The sequence below is a fragment of the Salarias fasciatus genome, chromosome 8 (assembly GCF_902148845.1).
Source record: "Salarias fasciatus chromosome 8, fSalaFa1.1, whole genome shotgun sequence".
Lineage (NCBI taxonomy): Eukaryota > Metazoa > Chordata > Actinopteri > Blenniiformes > Blenniidae > Salarias > Salarias fasciatus.
This window is the reverse complement of record NC_043752.1, coordinates 6,917,902-6,935,341: the sequence shown is the minus strand read 5'-3', so window position 1 is coordinate 6,935,341 and position 17,440 is coordinate 6,917,902. Positions and strand designations below refer to the sequence as shown.

The 17,440-nt window shown below is 44.2% G+C and overlaps 1 protein-coding gene across 1 annotated transcript in view; it reads left to right on the top strand.

The window, feature by feature from the left end:
• The first annotated feature begins 144 nt into the window (after positions 1-144).
• Positions 145-17,440, top strand: part of LOC115393106 (urotensin-2 receptor-like) — a 40,250-nt gene continuing 22,954 nt past the window's right edge. The window contains exons 1-3 of the mRNA XM_030097944.1: positions 145-720; positions 1,930-2,645; positions 6,381-6,756. Of these exons, the coding sequence (XP_029953804.1) occupies positions 1,932-2,645; positions 6,381-6,755 (1,089 nt within the window). The 5' untranslated portion in view covers positions 145-720; positions 1,930-1,931 and the 3' untranslated portion in view covers position 6,756. The remainder of the gene's footprint in view (positions 721-1,929; positions 2,646-6,380; positions 6,757-17,440) is intronic.

Sequence of the window (17,440 nt, the reverse complement as noted above, 5' to 3'; positions counted from 1 at the left end):
AGAGAGAGAGAGAGAGCACATTTCCGCATACTCTCTGTTGCCCCGCGAGTGCTTCCGATCTTCCTGCACCCTCTGTCCGCGAGCTCCGTCTTCTCCTCCCTCCCCTTCGGGCTTCTGAGAGCGAGTGGCTCACCGGCAGCGCCTTCCTCTCTCACTCCCTCTCTCGCTCTCCCTTCTCTACCTCTGGCACTCTCGCTCAGTCAGAGGGGATCCTCCGTAACCAGCTGTAGCTCAGTGTGATCCTCACTTCTCATCATCTTTTCACTGATGTTTTTCCCTTCTTTTCTCTCTCTCTCTCTCTCTCTCTCTCTCCCCTGAATTGAGTTTGTCGGCTGCTGATGTTGATGCTGACATTCAGCATTTGGATGCTTACCTAGGCAACAGAACTTTTCATGCGCCTATCGGTGCACCTTTGCCGTTAATCCAGACACTTTGGATTGTGTTTTTCCTTTGATTTTGAGACAAGTCCGTGATGAAAGGCTTTTTCTCATAGTGGATGATTCGTTTTGCCTTTTTTCCCCACTTCTCAAGACTTCTGGGTGGTAGACTTTTTTTTTTCTCTTTTGTTCCACCTGTGCCTCTGTAGACTCTCCAGGGAGTTTTATGGAGTGTGAAATTTGTCCAGTAAGTGAGAAGTTTGGATGGAGCAAAGTGGGACAAAGCATGGCTGATGGGACGGCATCCGACTGTTGAAGCTTTCTGGTTGGGAAGGCAGTCCAGGTAAGAATTTACAGAATTCACCTAAAGTACACATTGGATCTCTTTCAAGAAAATGCCTTTGAATGTGGTGCTAAGCACGCCAGCAGGTATATTAGTGAAGGAGAAGAGAAATGTCAGAAACACAGACTGACTGCGGTACCGGTGCTGTTTTACAGAGTTACCTCATAAAAGAGGAATCAATGGCTTCTGCCTGAATCATGACAGCTGTACATTAGTCTAGATAAAGAGGAAGACTCCTATCGCTTGGGAAAAGTTTTCCTATCATTCTCACCTTTTTTTTATGTCCTGCACATTTGCCGTCACACATGTGTCTGAGTACTGAGGAGTGCTGAGTGAATTAACCAATAATGCATGTTGAGGAATTTCCATCCAAAACTTAATGGGAAGACGTTTACAATGTATCAGAAAACACTAAACACGTGTACCTCTCCCCATGCCACATCAGTTGTCTTAAAGTTTCAAGTGCTTCAGTGGCTTTCAAATATTTTGGGTAACAGATGTGCTCTTGAGTTTGTAGGCTGAAGATGTGAGTCACATTGCTCATTTCGCCTTGGAACAAGAGGATGCATTTCATCACTGAGATTCAGAAATTGCGAGACGATACTCTTCATTACCCGAAAGCTAGCATCTTGTTTACCGTCAGATGTTTGTTTTTTCAAGTGCATCTGCTTGATGTACACGAAAAACCTGAACAGAATTCAGAATGTTTGTCTCCCCTGTCATCTGGTCCAAAGCCTGTCACATTAATTCGTCCGCAGCAGGGCTGTCCAAGCAGGTTCAAAACATTTGCATCATCTCCTTTCAAGGCCAGTCTGGAGAAAATGATATGCATAGATCAAGGTTGCTTTGTAAGACTTAGATAAAAAGTTCAAGCTTTATTCATTGCTGTGCTTCGAGCAGATGAATATAAGATTTCATCCTCCTCTGTTGGTCACGGCTAGGTTTCCATCTCGCAGTCTGAAGTACTCGAGAATGTGACATGCAGATTTTGCAAATGACGAGCAGGGATAGGCTGTAAGAGGCTTTGCATTGAAAGAAAGCTCATTAAGTCAATCTTTGATGACTTACTCAGTAACAAAGGGAATATAAAAAGGAGAGATGTGCCGCAGCAGTGTCTCCATTTGTATTGTGCCCACTCACTCAAACATTCCTCATATTCAGATTAGAAATTGTTATTAAATGTCTTAATTTGAGCAATTTCTGTTCCAGAAATGACGACAGTGTCCATGGAGCCTGTCGGGGTCCTGGTGGACCGGGGCGCCAACGCCACCGACCCGCCTCTGACCTCCCATGAAGACACAGCCGCCACCTTCACCATCGGCACCATCCTCTCCATCATGTGCCTTGTCGGAGTCTTAGGGAACATCTACACCCTGGTGGTCATGTGCCACTCCATGAGGACAGCTGCCTCGATGTACATTTACATCATAAACCTGGCGCTGGCAGACCTGCTTTACCTCCTCACCATCCCCTTCGTGGTGTGCACACACTTCCTCAAGGGATGGTACTTTGGGGACGCAGGGTGTCGGATTCTGATCAGCATGGACTTCCTCACCATGCACGCCAGCATCTTCACGCTGACAATCATGAGCACGGAGCGCTACTTCGCCGTGCTAAAACCGCTCGACACCGTCAAGCGGTCCAAAAGTTACCGGAAGGCTATCGCCCTGCTGGTGTGGGCGGCCTCGCTGATCCTCACCTTGCCGATGATTGTGAGGATTCAGCTGATGACGGTGGGCACCAAGGCCATGTGTCAGCCTACCCTGTCGCCGTCCTCCTACAAGGTTTACATCTCTTTCCTGTTTTGCACTAGCATTGTGGCTCCGGGACTCATCATCGGCTATCTCTACATCCAGCTAGCACGCACTTATTGGATTTCACAGACAGAGACCTTCAAACAGACCAAGAAACTGCCTAATCAAAAGGTCAGTGAATCACAGGGTAGTATTTTTCACCACATGTGGTTTCCGTTCAGAACAGCTCTCTCTCTCGTGGTGCTTTTTTTGTGTTTGACCACTAATCGTCAAGATTTATGTGCTGAATTACTATGTGTTTTGCTCAGCCACTTACGATAACCCAGTTCCAAAACCAACAAGTTTTCCTGGCTGAAATCGTCAACATCATTTGTCAGTGCCCTCCTACACCGTTAAGAAGTCTGAAATACGGTTGGCTGACAACACTGAAGCCATTTATGGAAACTACTTGGTCAATATTGGGGGATGATTGATATGGATTGGCAACAGCTCGCAAGCAATTACCTCTGATCCTTTGTGATCCAGCTACTAATAATAAGATTTATTTTAGGGCCACTGAAGCCATAGTGTGCAAGTTATTTTCTAGAACATAAAGTAAAAATTCATTATCTGCATGCATGACGTTAAAGTCAAAATTCGCTGTGGATATTTCCAGAGCATATATTCTTATCTTTCGTTGGTTCTTGGAAAAAAATTGACAGCACAACATTTAAAATGAACTAGAAGCATACACACACCATCAACTATAGGGCTAAGTGAACGATTAATTACTATTACACACAGTCAGCCGTCGACTCAGAGTAAATGAGGCAAGCCTGTTAAAGTGAATGAGAGTTTAGTAAAATGATAACAAATAAAGCTAATGTTGAAGTTAACAGTGAACTTAATGCTCATTGCTGTAGATGACTCCAACTGATCTATGTATCGCAAAAGTAAGCCCTTTCACTCATAGCGAACAAAACAAAATTCAAGACAGAGTTTAGTATATATCAAACAATAAAGTCAAAAGATGCAAAGATGAAGTTAGCCACGTAGATTGAAGGTGTAAATGAATAGCCAGTATGCAAAGATCAGAGATGTTTTCCGATTTCTTTCTCTGTCGCATTACTGTCAAAAATAGTGAGCACACAATGAAACAACTCTTCAGTATATTTATTACAACAGATTTAACTGATGATAAAAAAAAATGTTGCCAGAAGAATTCCGTTTATAAGTAAAGCTAAAATTGGCAGTATTTCAGCGATATTTGGAGGTCAAAGAGATTTGGAAATTATGTCTAATCTGTCTGCTTTTTTGTGAACAGTGATTTGGGTTCGCTTCATGGTCGTAAGGGTTTTACTGGGTACAGGTTTCTTCTTTGGTTGTTTGATAAGCAATAAATATCTGATGTCTTTACAGAGACCCAATTGGTTTAAACAACTTTTTCAAGGGAAAACGAAAACCTTTGTTGTTTTCTCGGTGTCTGTTCACATGATAAGAGTTCTCGGAGCCCCTGAAAATGCAACTTTTTTAAAACAGCTCCCAAAGATGGAACTTTTCAGCTTGGTTGGCATGATTTCATTACAAAAACAAACAACAGCGCCCACTAGTGGCCCAGCATAAACACTTCATCTCTTCCATTTTCACGTAAAGTATTTGTTTAATATTTTCTTAGTAGTTTGCTATACAACACAACACAGCATTTTCAAGCTGTTTTCACATGTCAGAGCTGAACTGGTTCGTTATGTCACTTTGACTTTTCACTCCGTCAGCAACTCAGTGCAGATGAAACCTGCTGCACCATCAGGATGAGGTACAACCAGGGCATCAGGAGGGGTCTTGTCCTGTAACAGGTCCTTAATGTTCTTTTGGCAGCGATTGTATCAGCTGTTTTGACCGGGGTTTCCCGACAGCGCTGTCATCGCCGCTGATAGAGAGTTGCTATTTAGGATAACGTGAGCGTGGCAAGCATTCTGTCGTCACTGCTCTCAGCTGCAGGCTGTCCGTTTCCCCCGTTCCCCGTGTCCCGCTGCCCACGCTGAGACCAAACTGGGTCCAATTTGCTTCATAGCAGGAATAAAGGCGGATTCATTTTGCCTTATCGGCGTGATTAGCTACCTCTCTTTCGTTGCCTGACAGACTCTTTGATGGGGTTTTCGAGGCAGATTAGAAGTAAAAGAGATCGTAGACTGGCTAACAATGAAAAGTGCTTCTACTTGCTACAGGAATAATCCTCTCAGTGTCCTTATCAGTGTTGTTTAACTGGGTTTGTGAGGTTTGTGCAGCAGCAGTTGACTTTTATAGTCTGGGTCTTTCTAAAAAAAAGGATTTAGATTTAGATGTTTATCTGAACTTAAAACAAGCTGCTTCTTAGGAGTGGAACAGTTGTTTGTATTATTTTACTTATTTATTTTTTGTCCTTGCTTCTGGCCTTTCGCCACCAATTACAGCAATGCATTTAATCTATGAATGCCTTTCAAGACACTCAAGGTCACTGTACGGAATGTATAAATGATGAAGAGAAACAGAATCTAATGCAGCAGGGACTCCGTCGGAATACATGGAAACACGATAAATTTAATTAGATTCAAATTAAATTACACTATGCCCCATGCATATATTATATAGGGTCTCTAATTTGAATTTTGATGTGAATAAAAATTTGTCCTTGCCTTTATCACTGTTTTGGACGATAATGTTCTGTCCAATGTGTGTCATACATTTTCGCACAACTTAAGCTGGGACTGAAACCAGCTCCTCGTCGTCACTTAGTAATAAATATCAAGAGTTAGGTTCAGTTCTGATCATAAAATCACTTTATGTGAATTCATCGCATCTAAAAAGACCCTAATTTTTGCACAAACATGTAATTACTGTCTCTATGCAGCAGTTTGGTGTCAGCTAAAAGAAAAACACTCTAAGCATAATATAGATTTGCTGTGAAGTCCATAGTCAGGTTTACTACAATGCTTGAATTGATGTAATATAAGAAAAGTGGAGTATCATTTTTGGTGTGGCCCGTTGGCACAGTGCCTCTAATTAGTATGCAGGGGATGTCAACCGCATCCCTTGGCAGAAGAAATAATTGAACACAACTGGGCTATGGAGACCACAGGGAGGGCTGAGCCCTCTTAACATTCTTCAGCAGATCACCGTATTTAACACACCAGAAAAAGTTAACAATCCTCTTGACCTGCTTCACAAACCAGTCTTCAGTTTGTGAGTCATGATTTTTCCCCCCATCCAATACTTAGATGAGCAAAAAAAAGTCATCCAATAGGCACCGAGTGGCTTTTCTTGTTTCTACATTATTCCTAAAAGAGGTGAAATTTGAACCTATCTGTGGTGAAGAAATGCTGGGCCATGTGTTTCAGCAGGAAAATTAACTCCAGCGAATCTTATGGAAACAAGAGGTTTTGGTCCTTTGAATAATCCAACTTCTTGACAATAAATGGAACAGAAGTCACTCAGGTTTCATTAAGTTTCTGGTCTAAAGACGGGGAAACGAGAGTAAAGAGTCAAACTGGATATTGACCAGACTCAAAACCAAAGAGTCCAGACTACAATATCACCTGTTTACCTTCCTTAATTCTGTGAATCTGATCTTTACATCTCCAAATTTTAATGAGTGTGGGGTTTGTCAGTTTTCTATGGGATCTGTATGAACGCACGGGACATTTAGGCTTGACTTCCATGGCATTTCCAAGTGAAAACCCAAAACTTTCATGGCATCTTGAGCCTCTGTTTGCACAACAGTGCTCGGAGACAGAAACAGAAATTTCTGTCGTTTCTACAACAAAAAAGCTGAAATAATGTGTTTTTAATTGAAACACTGTCGTGTAAACGGGGCCTTAGCGTCCTCGGGCATTCTTCCATGTGAACTGCTTCTCATTAACGCAGCCTTTGTGCCCGTGGTCTTCATTATAGGTGCTCTACTTGATCTTCACCATTGTGCTCCTCTTCTGGGCGTGCTTCCTGCCCTTCTGGATCTGGCAGCTGTGCCAGTTCCACCCCTTGGTGTCCCTCTCGCCCAAAGCCAAGCGCAACATCAACTACCTGACCACGTGCCTGACGTACTCCAACAGCTGCATCAACCCCTTCCTCTACACGCTGCTCACCAAGAACTACAAGGAGTACCTGAGGAAGCACAAGCGCTCGTGGTCGGCCGGCAACTACTTCAACCGGCGCAGTCGGTTCCAGCGCTCGCCGCGGAGGTCGCCGTCCGCCAGCAGCCAGCAGTGCACCGAGAGCTTCATGCTCACGCACACGGCCTCGCTGCGAGCTCACAACAGCAGCTTGTGAGGTAGGATCGCCTCTGGAAGAGTTATATTTTTGCGATTTGTTGGGATATGCAGGCTTCGAATTTCTCTGAGAGCAGGAGGAGGCTTGAGACTTGTCGTCTTTGCAGGAGGTTTGTCTCACAGGAAGGTCTGGTTGTGATGAGCTATGTGATAGCAGATGGTATTTATTTCTGCCCACCGCCCGGAAACATGACTGTTTAGGATTCCAACGTCCTTGTATGCAGTGTAAACACGTCCATATGGGACGGCGGGTGCCTCGCGATGTTTGTGTGTGGATGTGGGTGAAAAATGTTCAGCAACGGTAAATATCATTTAATGTCAAGAGGAATCCTGAAAGCATTATTTAAATATCTTTCTACAGTCGTACCTTCAGAGGAAACCATGTTCTACATGATTGATGTGTGTTTTTACACTTGATTTTTTCATATCCAAAAGTGCAACAACAACATAACGTTTTGACTTTTGTCTTCAGAAACATACATCAGACATCTCCAAACTCCATTCACAGTGTAACATAAGGCCCGCTCTTGAAATTAATATCCTCACTGAATGAATGAAACTTCTGTCCAACACATTGCGAAACTGCTACAACCACGGAAAGTCACTGTAAATCTCAGCTTCTGGCTCCAGTTCAGGTAATCACTGCCCTTTTTCTTTTCTCCTACATTAATGGATCCCATGAATTACCATTTAATTCATATGAAAGAATCAATGCCACTTCTTGTGTCTGCTTCATGGAAAGTAGCGTCACAATAATCCCATCTGTCAGCCATTTTTTTTAACTTGTTCATATTTATGTTTCAACATATGCAACTTATGAGATTCCATAAAAGAAATAAAGAGCAGCTGTTTCCACCTAGTCAACACTTGTTTCTGCTAATAAACGCCTGTGTGATGCATTCATAATGGGGCAATTCATTCTGCACACGGAGCCCTAAATTTACACTAATGTGGATTTTCCAGCTTGACTTTCCCACTCTGCTGCTTTGATTATTTCTTGTGGAATTTCCAAATCCCTCAAGAAAGCTGTAAAGCTTGTGAATGAAACCTTATACTTTTTAGTGGCTGAGAGACGCTTCTTGTCTGGGTTCGCTTTCATGGGCTTTTCCACTGGCAACTTTCATTCAATGAGCTTTTTTTTTTGTTGTTGTTGTTATCTTCTTGAAGTAGCACCATAAAATTTCTGATATCGCGTGAAGATTCTCATTAGAAATCCACATGATTGTTTCTGAGTTTTTCTCCAGGCGTTCTCGCTCTTGCACTATAAAGAACAGTCCGTGTGTTTTTATTCGCGCAGCCTGTGCAGCTGTCCCGTTTCTTCGTACGGGGGCTTCAGATTTTGGTTGCAAATGTTCCTTGCAAGGGGAAACTGGACGAATGAATGACAGTGCAGCGGAGGGGAACGGTGGCTGAAGAGCATGGAGACGACAGAAGAGGGTGGGGAATGGCGGTTAGGGGTGGCTGAGAGACACACACAATCACACACACACACACACACACACACACACTCACACGCTGGTATCTGGTGTATAAATACTCCTACTATGTGGATTCCAGCTGAGTACATAGTGTTGACGATCTTCACCATGTGTTTGCCTTTTATTCCCTTCAGATTGACAGAGAAACAGTAATTTTGTCCGACAATATGAACACTCGCTTTGTTTTCACAAAGAATGAATGAAAAAAGTCCAATATATGAATCTAATGGATCGAAGAGCCTTGTCCAAGAGTAGTTGGTTGGTGTGTGCGTGTGTGTGTCAGGCTACCCACTGAGAGTGGCAGTAGCAGCATGTCATATATTACTTTAGCCTTGGAATACTACGTGTTGAGTGGCAGCTGCCGTAATTCACAGGGGCAGAGAATATGGCTCCCGGTTTGTGCCTTCACACACCTGAACACACACAGCGTCTGTGTCCAGTATCGACCCACACTTTAACCAGGTCTGTGGGGTAAAAAATAAATAAAAAAATTCCCACACAGTCCCCTTGCTGGTCAAGTCAAACCACTTCTTCCTCATGTATTTCCACATTATAAAAGTCTACGATCAATACACAGATCATATAAAGTTAGTGACTTGCTGGTTAATCTACAGCTTCTCTCTCACAAGCATCTGATTGTCTCCGTGTGTAAAGCACTCATGTAATAATAACCTCTGCAGCAAGTGTGGAATCCGTGTGTGAAGCGTGAATTGTCGTAATCAGCTTCACCTTTTCCGCGGCGCACTTATGCGTTCAATTGCAGCAATAGTGATGTGAGGGCGAAAACGGGGGACGGCGTTCCTGAAACGCTTTTTAGGTTTTTCTGTAAACAGACACTGTTTTCAAAAGTCGCTGGTTAAAAAAAAAAAAAAACTTTTATGAAATGAAAACGAAAAAAATGATGCGTTTCCACCTGTGGTATAAACAGGACTTCAGAGGGATGCTGCTGTGAACAGCTCCCGTCAGGCTGAAGGTCACTCACTCCTTAACGCTGCGCCTCCACTTAGCAATCACAGACTCATCTGATGGACTCTGATTTACGCCACTGTTGGAGTGCCGCTGACAACAGACTGTGTGATCTTTTAATTATGACAACATTCAGAAAATGTAGCTGCTGTGCAGAAACAGCGTGGTTTTACACACTTACCTTGTTCTCCGGTTGGAAAATTGCCTCATCTACGATTGACTTTACTGCGCACTCTGCAGTAAAGTGACCTGGGGAGTCAGCAGAAGGACGTCACAGCATGGCTTTAGCATAAAACTGGAATTGGCTCTGTCTCAGAAAGAAAAAAAAAAACTTATCTCCACGATGACTGTTTAGCTGACGGATACAAATGTATAAAATCTGGGCCGACTCTTATCTGTTTCACGCATTTCACACATTAACTAATCATTAGCTGTTTGCACCTAAAGGCGGACTGAAGAAAAGTGTCTACAAAGGACACTTTGGAAAATCCTTTTTGTAAATATGAGCTACTGGAAAATCCGTCTCTTAAAATCCTTCCAAATCTTACATCTTTCTCTATGGCTTTTATTGCTCTCCATGCTGATTTTTAATTGCCCCGAACTGAAGTTTCTCGCCAAGGAGCCCCCTGACGTCGCCGCCGCCGCCCGCTACGTTTTCCAATTCCGAAGTGCCGCCGAGCTGCTTCCTCCATAAAAAGGTTCCTCGCGGTGACAGCAGCCTGGCAGCCTACGTGCCGGTTGCCCCATCTGCTAATGCGCGTCGATAGCATCGCGTTATTGGGCCTCGCGAGGAGGCAGTCAAAGACGGAAAAAAAAAAAAATAATGAAACAATAATAAAAAGAGGAAATGGCTGGAGCTGGGGGATTTTTTTTTTCTGCTCCCATGGAAAGCACGTACCACATAGCCTTGTTAAACGGGGCAGAGGTTAATATGCACCACAGCAGAAAGGCCGTATAGAATCTCCCCCTCAACAGGCTTGATTATTCCATACGTCTACGGGATGATTCCCTGCGCACTCAGATCAGAGATCGCCTTGAATGTGCCGCTAATGCGTCCCAGGAAATTAACAGAGATAAGAGGGGACGAGGACATGGGTTCAATTGCTTTCCCATTGTCTGTTCGCTTGGGGCAACTTCTCCGGCACGCCTGTCTGCACAATGCAACCCGTGAGAGCAGCGCTTCCACTATTATACACAGTCACACACACACAGACACACACATATATACAATATCATACATTCACTCATGTGCGAGATCCTATGTAGCCTGTAGTGAAAGCACCATGATGTATTTTGAATTTTCATTGTTACAGTGGCAGTCCTAAACGTTTAGCCTTTCCCTTCCAGATAAGAGGAGGAAATTAGTCAGGCAATTTTTCCTCATACAAGACATATTTCTTTGTGGCAGTTTTGCCTGTACAGAAAAAAAAAAAGTGAATAATTCATGCGGAAAAGTAAACAAACAGCTGAAAAGCCACTGATGTACATCCTCCCATACATTATTCAGAGCCTTCAAAGTGCCGTCTTTTTGTGTTTTTATGAGGGGGGGGGGGCGCTTGTTTTTGCTACCTGGAGAGAAGCGTCTGGTGCCTGCGAAGCTGTTGGGGAGAATTAAAAAAAAAAAAAAGAATGTGAAGGTCAAAGCAAAATGGGTGAATTGAGGTGATCACCCCATCACTGTAGTACATTATAAAGCAACTCTGATGAGTGAAAGGGCCACAAAAAGGCCTTCCTCACTACTGGACGGTCAAAGCAAGGTCTTCTAACATAAGGATTTAGTGACGGTACGGAGGCTTTGTTGTTTGGAAGCATTGTACTGGGGCTGTGACGCCAAAGCTGATGTTTGCCGCACAACAGCAGCTGGTTGAAGTTTCCCTGGTTGTCAGAGCTGGAGTGTGTGAAGACTTGCATCCCTGTATCGCTGAGCAGCAGGACTCGGGCTGCGTCTGTTAGTATATTGTCATGGCACCATACCTTGAGTATTGGTAAGACGAGTGTGATGGTGAGTGATGTTGATCACAGCTGTTGTTACGTCCATACTCACGATGTCTGCGATGGACAGGTGAAGGCGAATGGAATTCATAGCTAGAGTCCAGGAGTTAGGATGAATCATAGCCACGTGTGCCACAGGCTGAGCATAAAGAGACCCTGTAGTGGTCAGCTGCACGCGCCCTCTCACGGCGGCTTGTAATACAAAGGCCTTCATCAAGGTCTGCCGCACCCATTCAATGGATTTTTGATTATAAAGTGGGATCCAAGCCAGCAACAAAGTGGGGAAATTCCTCACCTTCCAGTGCACCGTGGTCATAGTTCAAGCACAAGACGAGTAATGTCAGCACTGTACACATCCAAACTTCTGCCTGGTTTATGAGATCGAGCATATATGTGTGTTTGATAGAATGGCAATGAGTATTTTGGTCCAAAAACATCCTTGGGTCTGTCTTTCACTGAATCACAGTCTCTCTGAGTTGCCGGAGAGAGCTATCCCAATACAGAAGTGCAAACGGAAGCCATTATCGTAGACAAACTGCGTCTTCAGTAGTCATGGCCTCACTGCCACATCAAAATGCCAAGGACCAACTTATGAAGGATTCAGTCCGATCTCGTTTGACAACAGGTGGAACTCAATCTTGAGCGCCAGCAGACGAGGGAAAAGCAGGGGCAGCATTCCTTGAAGCATCCAGAGACCTCTGTCGCTGTGTGGGGGAGGGTTGCCGTTCCAAACAGCATCACTCTCATCAGCCGAATATAACTTATCTTTTACTTGTGACCTTTGCTTTATGGCATTTATTAAGAACTCCTATATTAGTGCAGCATGTGGCTGACGGTCAGTACTCGTGGGGGATCTTGCACGGGGGACCTCGCATCCTTAACAATCCTATTTATTTGCTAAATGTGAGGAAACAAGCTTGACTGTTAAACTAAAGAAACATTAGACAAATGCCTGTTTTGACACAGTTTTTGTACACATGGCATATTTGTAACCTAATAAGCTGTGTTATATTCACGTTGAAGCGTGAACATGTTCATCTGGTGGTAAATTTCAAAAATGTCTTCTTTGGTTGCAGCATGTTGGATCACAGTATGGATGACAGGAGCATGTATTCAAAAATCAAAATCTGAAATGTGTTTTATGGCATGGTCAACGATGCTGTGGTGTTTACATGAGGTTTTAGCATTTCTCTCAATGGTTAAGTAGTTTCTGAGCTAAATCTGTTGACACTGATGTGTCAAAAGGAGTGTTTGCGTGATGACACACATCATCCAGGCTGTAAAATCTGTGTTTGTTCAGAGCATTTTCGTGCATTACTCATAAATTTCACACCATAAACTCCTCGAAGATCAAAGACCTTGACCGCTATTAGAGCCTCGCATGAAACAGCCGTTCCCTCACGCCTAGACATGATCCATCTCCAGTTCTAATCGCTTGATTGGCGTCTGGAGCCACGCACGGCGGCCACACTTTAAAGCCATCCTCATCTGTCACAGGCTGAGCCACACAGAATGCTATAGAAATACTGATAGACGACTCATTAACTGCGTTATCGTCTTACTGCCGGCTTTTTTTTTTTTTCTGGGTGCAGTTGGTCCGAGGGTCGCTGTCGTCTGGCAGAACCGAGCAGAGGTCACCTCTGCGAAGGTTGTTCGGGAAAAGCTCACACTAATTCCTTCCATTTCTCGCCGCGTTGCTGAGACGCCGCATCGATCTTCCAGTCATACATCTGAAAGCTGATTACATTGGCCGGGCTCATTTTGGGAATTGGAAATGGCTGTTCTTCCCTCGTCACAGGTGACAGGATTGCTTTGCCTGTAATAGCTGCGGGACGGATTGTCTGGAAACGTGATCGATACGCATCTTGACTCGCCCTCCTCAGCTGTTCAGCGGCGTTCTATAGGGGCCGGGGATTGATCGAGTGCCCCCTTATCCTCCGCCGGTTCCTGTTAATGCTGCAGCCCTCATTTGGAGAGATCTCACTGTGATGAAACATGGGCTTTATTGATGAACTGATACATGTAAATGTATTACCTCCACTTTTTTTTTTTTTTTTTAACCCTGCACTTTATCTTGATTATGAGATTTTGCATCACGCTGAGATTTTTAGTCAGAATCCTCATGTGAAGTCAGAATAAATACCTCATCGTTCAACATTTGTTGGTGAATAACATTGAGTAAGCAACTGTTGAAGAAAATTGCGATCAAAGCCTCGTGGTCCTTCATGAACTGAGAGAACTTCTCGTTTGATTTTCAGCAAAAACACACGAGCTCTCATGTCAAGCACGGTGGTGGCACCATCACAACGTGTGGTTCATCAGGTTTGTGAAGGTAGAAGACACAAATGAATACAGAAAAGTCTTATTGTTGAGCAACCTGATTGAATTGTAAATCCAACCATGGCTTGTGTGCACTGTTTGAAAAAAGTGGTGATAAAATTACTCAGCCGGGTGACAGCAAGCGGCGGCTTTCCGTATTTCTGAGCGCTTCATTTTTCACGGGAGCCGCTCTCACATTTGAATGACAGGCCAGATATCAGAGAAATGAAAGTCCCAAACAGCATTTTTTCCCCACATTCTGACACTTCACGTATGGTTCACTCGGTAACCCACGACCCCCGCCCCCCCTTACACCCCCCACCCGCCCCTCCGCCCTCACCTGTGCTTATACAATTGGTTTCAAGTTGTGATTTATGGCTCGGATGCGAGGCGGCAGCAGCATCTGTTCCAGTCAAGAATGGATTATGAAACAACAAGTCACACACATGTGAGAGTCGCACGTCCCCCCCCCCCCACCTCCACCCGCCAGCCCCACTTTAAGATGTGGCTGCTCGGTATGTTACGGGAACTGATGGGAATATTTTCAATAGATGGGGAAAAAAAGGAATGAAATAAACTAATCATAATTTAATGATCCCCGCGGGTTTTATTTCCCAGCATTATTCTCCTGTTTGCTGGATGCTGAGGTGTAGCCACATTATGGCACTCCAGAGAGCTGATGCAGGTCAAAGGTCTTTCTCGGGGACTCACAGTGGTGATCCGTCACAGCAGTGGAGTTTGAACCTGAGAAGCCCACTTTCTCCAGCCTCCAGGCCACGGCTGTTCTATATTTGGCACTGGGCAGCGTCATTTAAAATGTCATTTTCTTCCCCCAAATTATTACATTGATTCTTTCCCATAATTGTCCTATCATTCTTAATCACAACACAAATAGGGGTATATTTTTCTGCAGTTCATCTCTGAAAATGCATTCATGCTTTGGCATTTTCTGTCTGAGAGCAGGCGGTCAGAGCGTGGGAACCACTAAGGATTATGGGACACTTCTTCCCGGGACTTTATTTCTAAATTTAGCAAAGTTGTACTTAGTAATTCTGTATTTCTGTTATTTTATCATGACGTGTTGTCTTTCCATTTTCACCCCAGTGTCTTTGTTGTCTTGTTGTTTTGCGGGAATGTTACATTAAACCTGTTTTCACAATGCCTTCACTTATGAACCTTGAAAATCTGATCTCTGAGTTATACTCACGCAATCAGCACCACAATAATAAACCTCTTATGGAAGAAGTTGGACATATTAAGTAGTTTGTACCTTCAGCCTGGCCGACCATGCCGCCAGCTTAATCTTCTGAACATCTGTTCGGTGTCGCAGCTTTGGCATTCCGACAGCACGGAGGAAAACTTGTTCGGCGTCTGATCGTGAGACGTGGAGAGGCGGCATTTGGAGTGATTGCTCGCCGTCTCATGAGCACTTCTCACCTCGCTATATGTGATGCGCCCACATGCCCTTGAGCGCTTCAGGAAGCCGTACCCGTCCGCCGCCGGGAGGATTTCCATCGTCTGGCGGCGAAAAATGAGGGCCGATAAGGAGACAGGGGAAGGAAAAGGTAGAGCAGGTGAGAGGCTGGTATACATTTTAACAGAATGATAGGTGAGCTCCTTCTTTTTTTTCTTTAATTCGTTCTGGCCGTTTCCCCGCGTCATGAAAAAGTGATGCGGGAAGAAGAGCAGACGAGGCTGAAAGATTCGGCGAGAAGATGAGAAAATAGATGGAATTTCTGCGTCGGTGAGGAATAGACGCGAGCGTTTATAGTCCCCGGGCCCTCAGCTGCACACACGCTTGTAAATACTTATCCTCTGACCCCGGACAAAAGTGTCTGGCATCTGCACACAATTTGCCATCCTCGTCAAGAGCGCCAATAAAACACTTACACAAGCAGCATGGAGGCATTAACACGACTCGTCCCTCTGCTAACTTCTATTTATTAACTGTCTCTCTCTACAGGTCCCTCAATACACGTCCGTTTATTTTAAAAATTGCTTCGTTTGTGTGTTTTCACAACTCAACTCTGCGCTCCGTGACAGAAATCCAGCACTTTAACAGGTTGCTGCTGTCTTTTCCTGCCTCGCTCGTCTGCTTTCGGAATTTGCGAGGCGAACCGTGGAGAATCGCGCTGCGGCGGTGTCAATCAGCGTGAATTACTGTTGAGCCTCATAACAGCAGTAAATGGAACTGCGGAGCCATCGGTTTTTCAGGTGCGGCACGGCGCCCCGGGACGCGAGCTGACCTTGTAAAATGAGCGATACGCCTTTTAAAACAACTGGAATTGATTGATTGAGTGGAGGTGGCGTTTCCCCACCGCAGTAAACACTGGTAATGTTCGCATCTTCTATCTACGTCGCTGTAAAGTAGAAGCACAATGCTGAGTGAAATTACACAACCTCCTTTTCTGCCCCAGCATTTCAGTCATTCTGCTGCAGCGGCTTAAACACAATAAAAAAAAGAAGTACACTTTCAGAGATGTTTGCTTCTGAGCTGAGACACATGAAAAAAACACACACACAGGTGTGAAAATTCAAAAATGTCACAGATCTGAGAAAAAAGAACCACAATAATGAGGTACAGATCTATAAAATGCTGCAACAATGCAGACAGACGGCGCTCAGTTCACCATCCAGGGTTCATCTGAGCACAACCGCTGGTGTTTAAAGGTTCCACAAGGGTGCTGCGTATTTCTTCATATTGATTATGTCCTTTATTGGACCAATATGACCCTCAAAATGAAAGCATAGCACCTTTTAAACTGAGCACGTAACTTTAGCACAAACAACAAACAAACGTACTCACACAATCTTGGGTTCGTTATATTATAGTCTCTCAATGTCTTGTGCCTCTCAGTGCCTCAGATTAGCCTGTTTCTGTTGCCAAACTGCCATTTCAGGTAGTTACCAGTCGAGAAAAGCAGGAGCAACTTAATAACCACATGGAAATTGGTTTTACAGAGTGATTTATTTTGCTCACTCCTGAATAAATATACATATAAAAAAAAAAAAAAAAACGATCACAAAGAGAACCAAAACAACTTATAAACAACAACAAAGTAGAGCAGCTTACATAAAGACAAAAAGCAAATGAGTGAACAAAAGGAGACTCTTCCAAAAGGCAGAGCGTCGCTAAAACAACTGAGAAAAGGTAAATAATCAGCGACAGAATCGGCAAACAAATCCGGCACAAACAAATGGGAAGTAGGGAGTCACACACATACACACACACACAAACACACACACACTAGGCTACCTAAAAAAATTATTATTCAACTTCACCGATACAGCACAAACAGGTACAACATACAGCTACGATGCAGTAATTCTAGCTTATGTTTAGACGGCAGCTGCCAAACTGCTCAGGTTCCATAATTGTGTCCGTGAGTTGTGTGCGCTGTGTGAAAGGGCAAACCTGAGACTCAGACGAGTCCTATTTCAAGGCAGACCTACGGACCTGTCATTGCAGCACCGGGGGTAACCAATAACATTAACGATCTCCCTGCGCCCTTCTTTCACCCCTCTGCGCCATAGCAGGACACCGGAGTTGGCTCACACGAGAACGAGCAATATCGAAGTTATTAGTTACACCTCTGCGTTTCCTGCTGCGATGGTGGAAAAAGGGCGTCCTTGAAAACGCAACGAGTTGTCTCATAGGAGCTGTCCCCGGGTGGCCGCTTGAGATATCCCACGACTGGCACCGGACCAAGATCCTGAAGTTTTTCTGTTCTTGTTTTTTTCAATATTTCTTTTTCCCAAGATCATTTTTAAACAGCTGCATTATTTATCGCGGGAAGAAGGAAAAAAGATTCATGGGGATCTGCAGCACTCGGTGGTAATGGCGTCCCCGAGGCCAGGCGGGGTGAAGACCCGATACCTTCCCCCCTGGTCGCTGGAGAACATTTGATCATGTGTGTGAGACCGGGAAGAC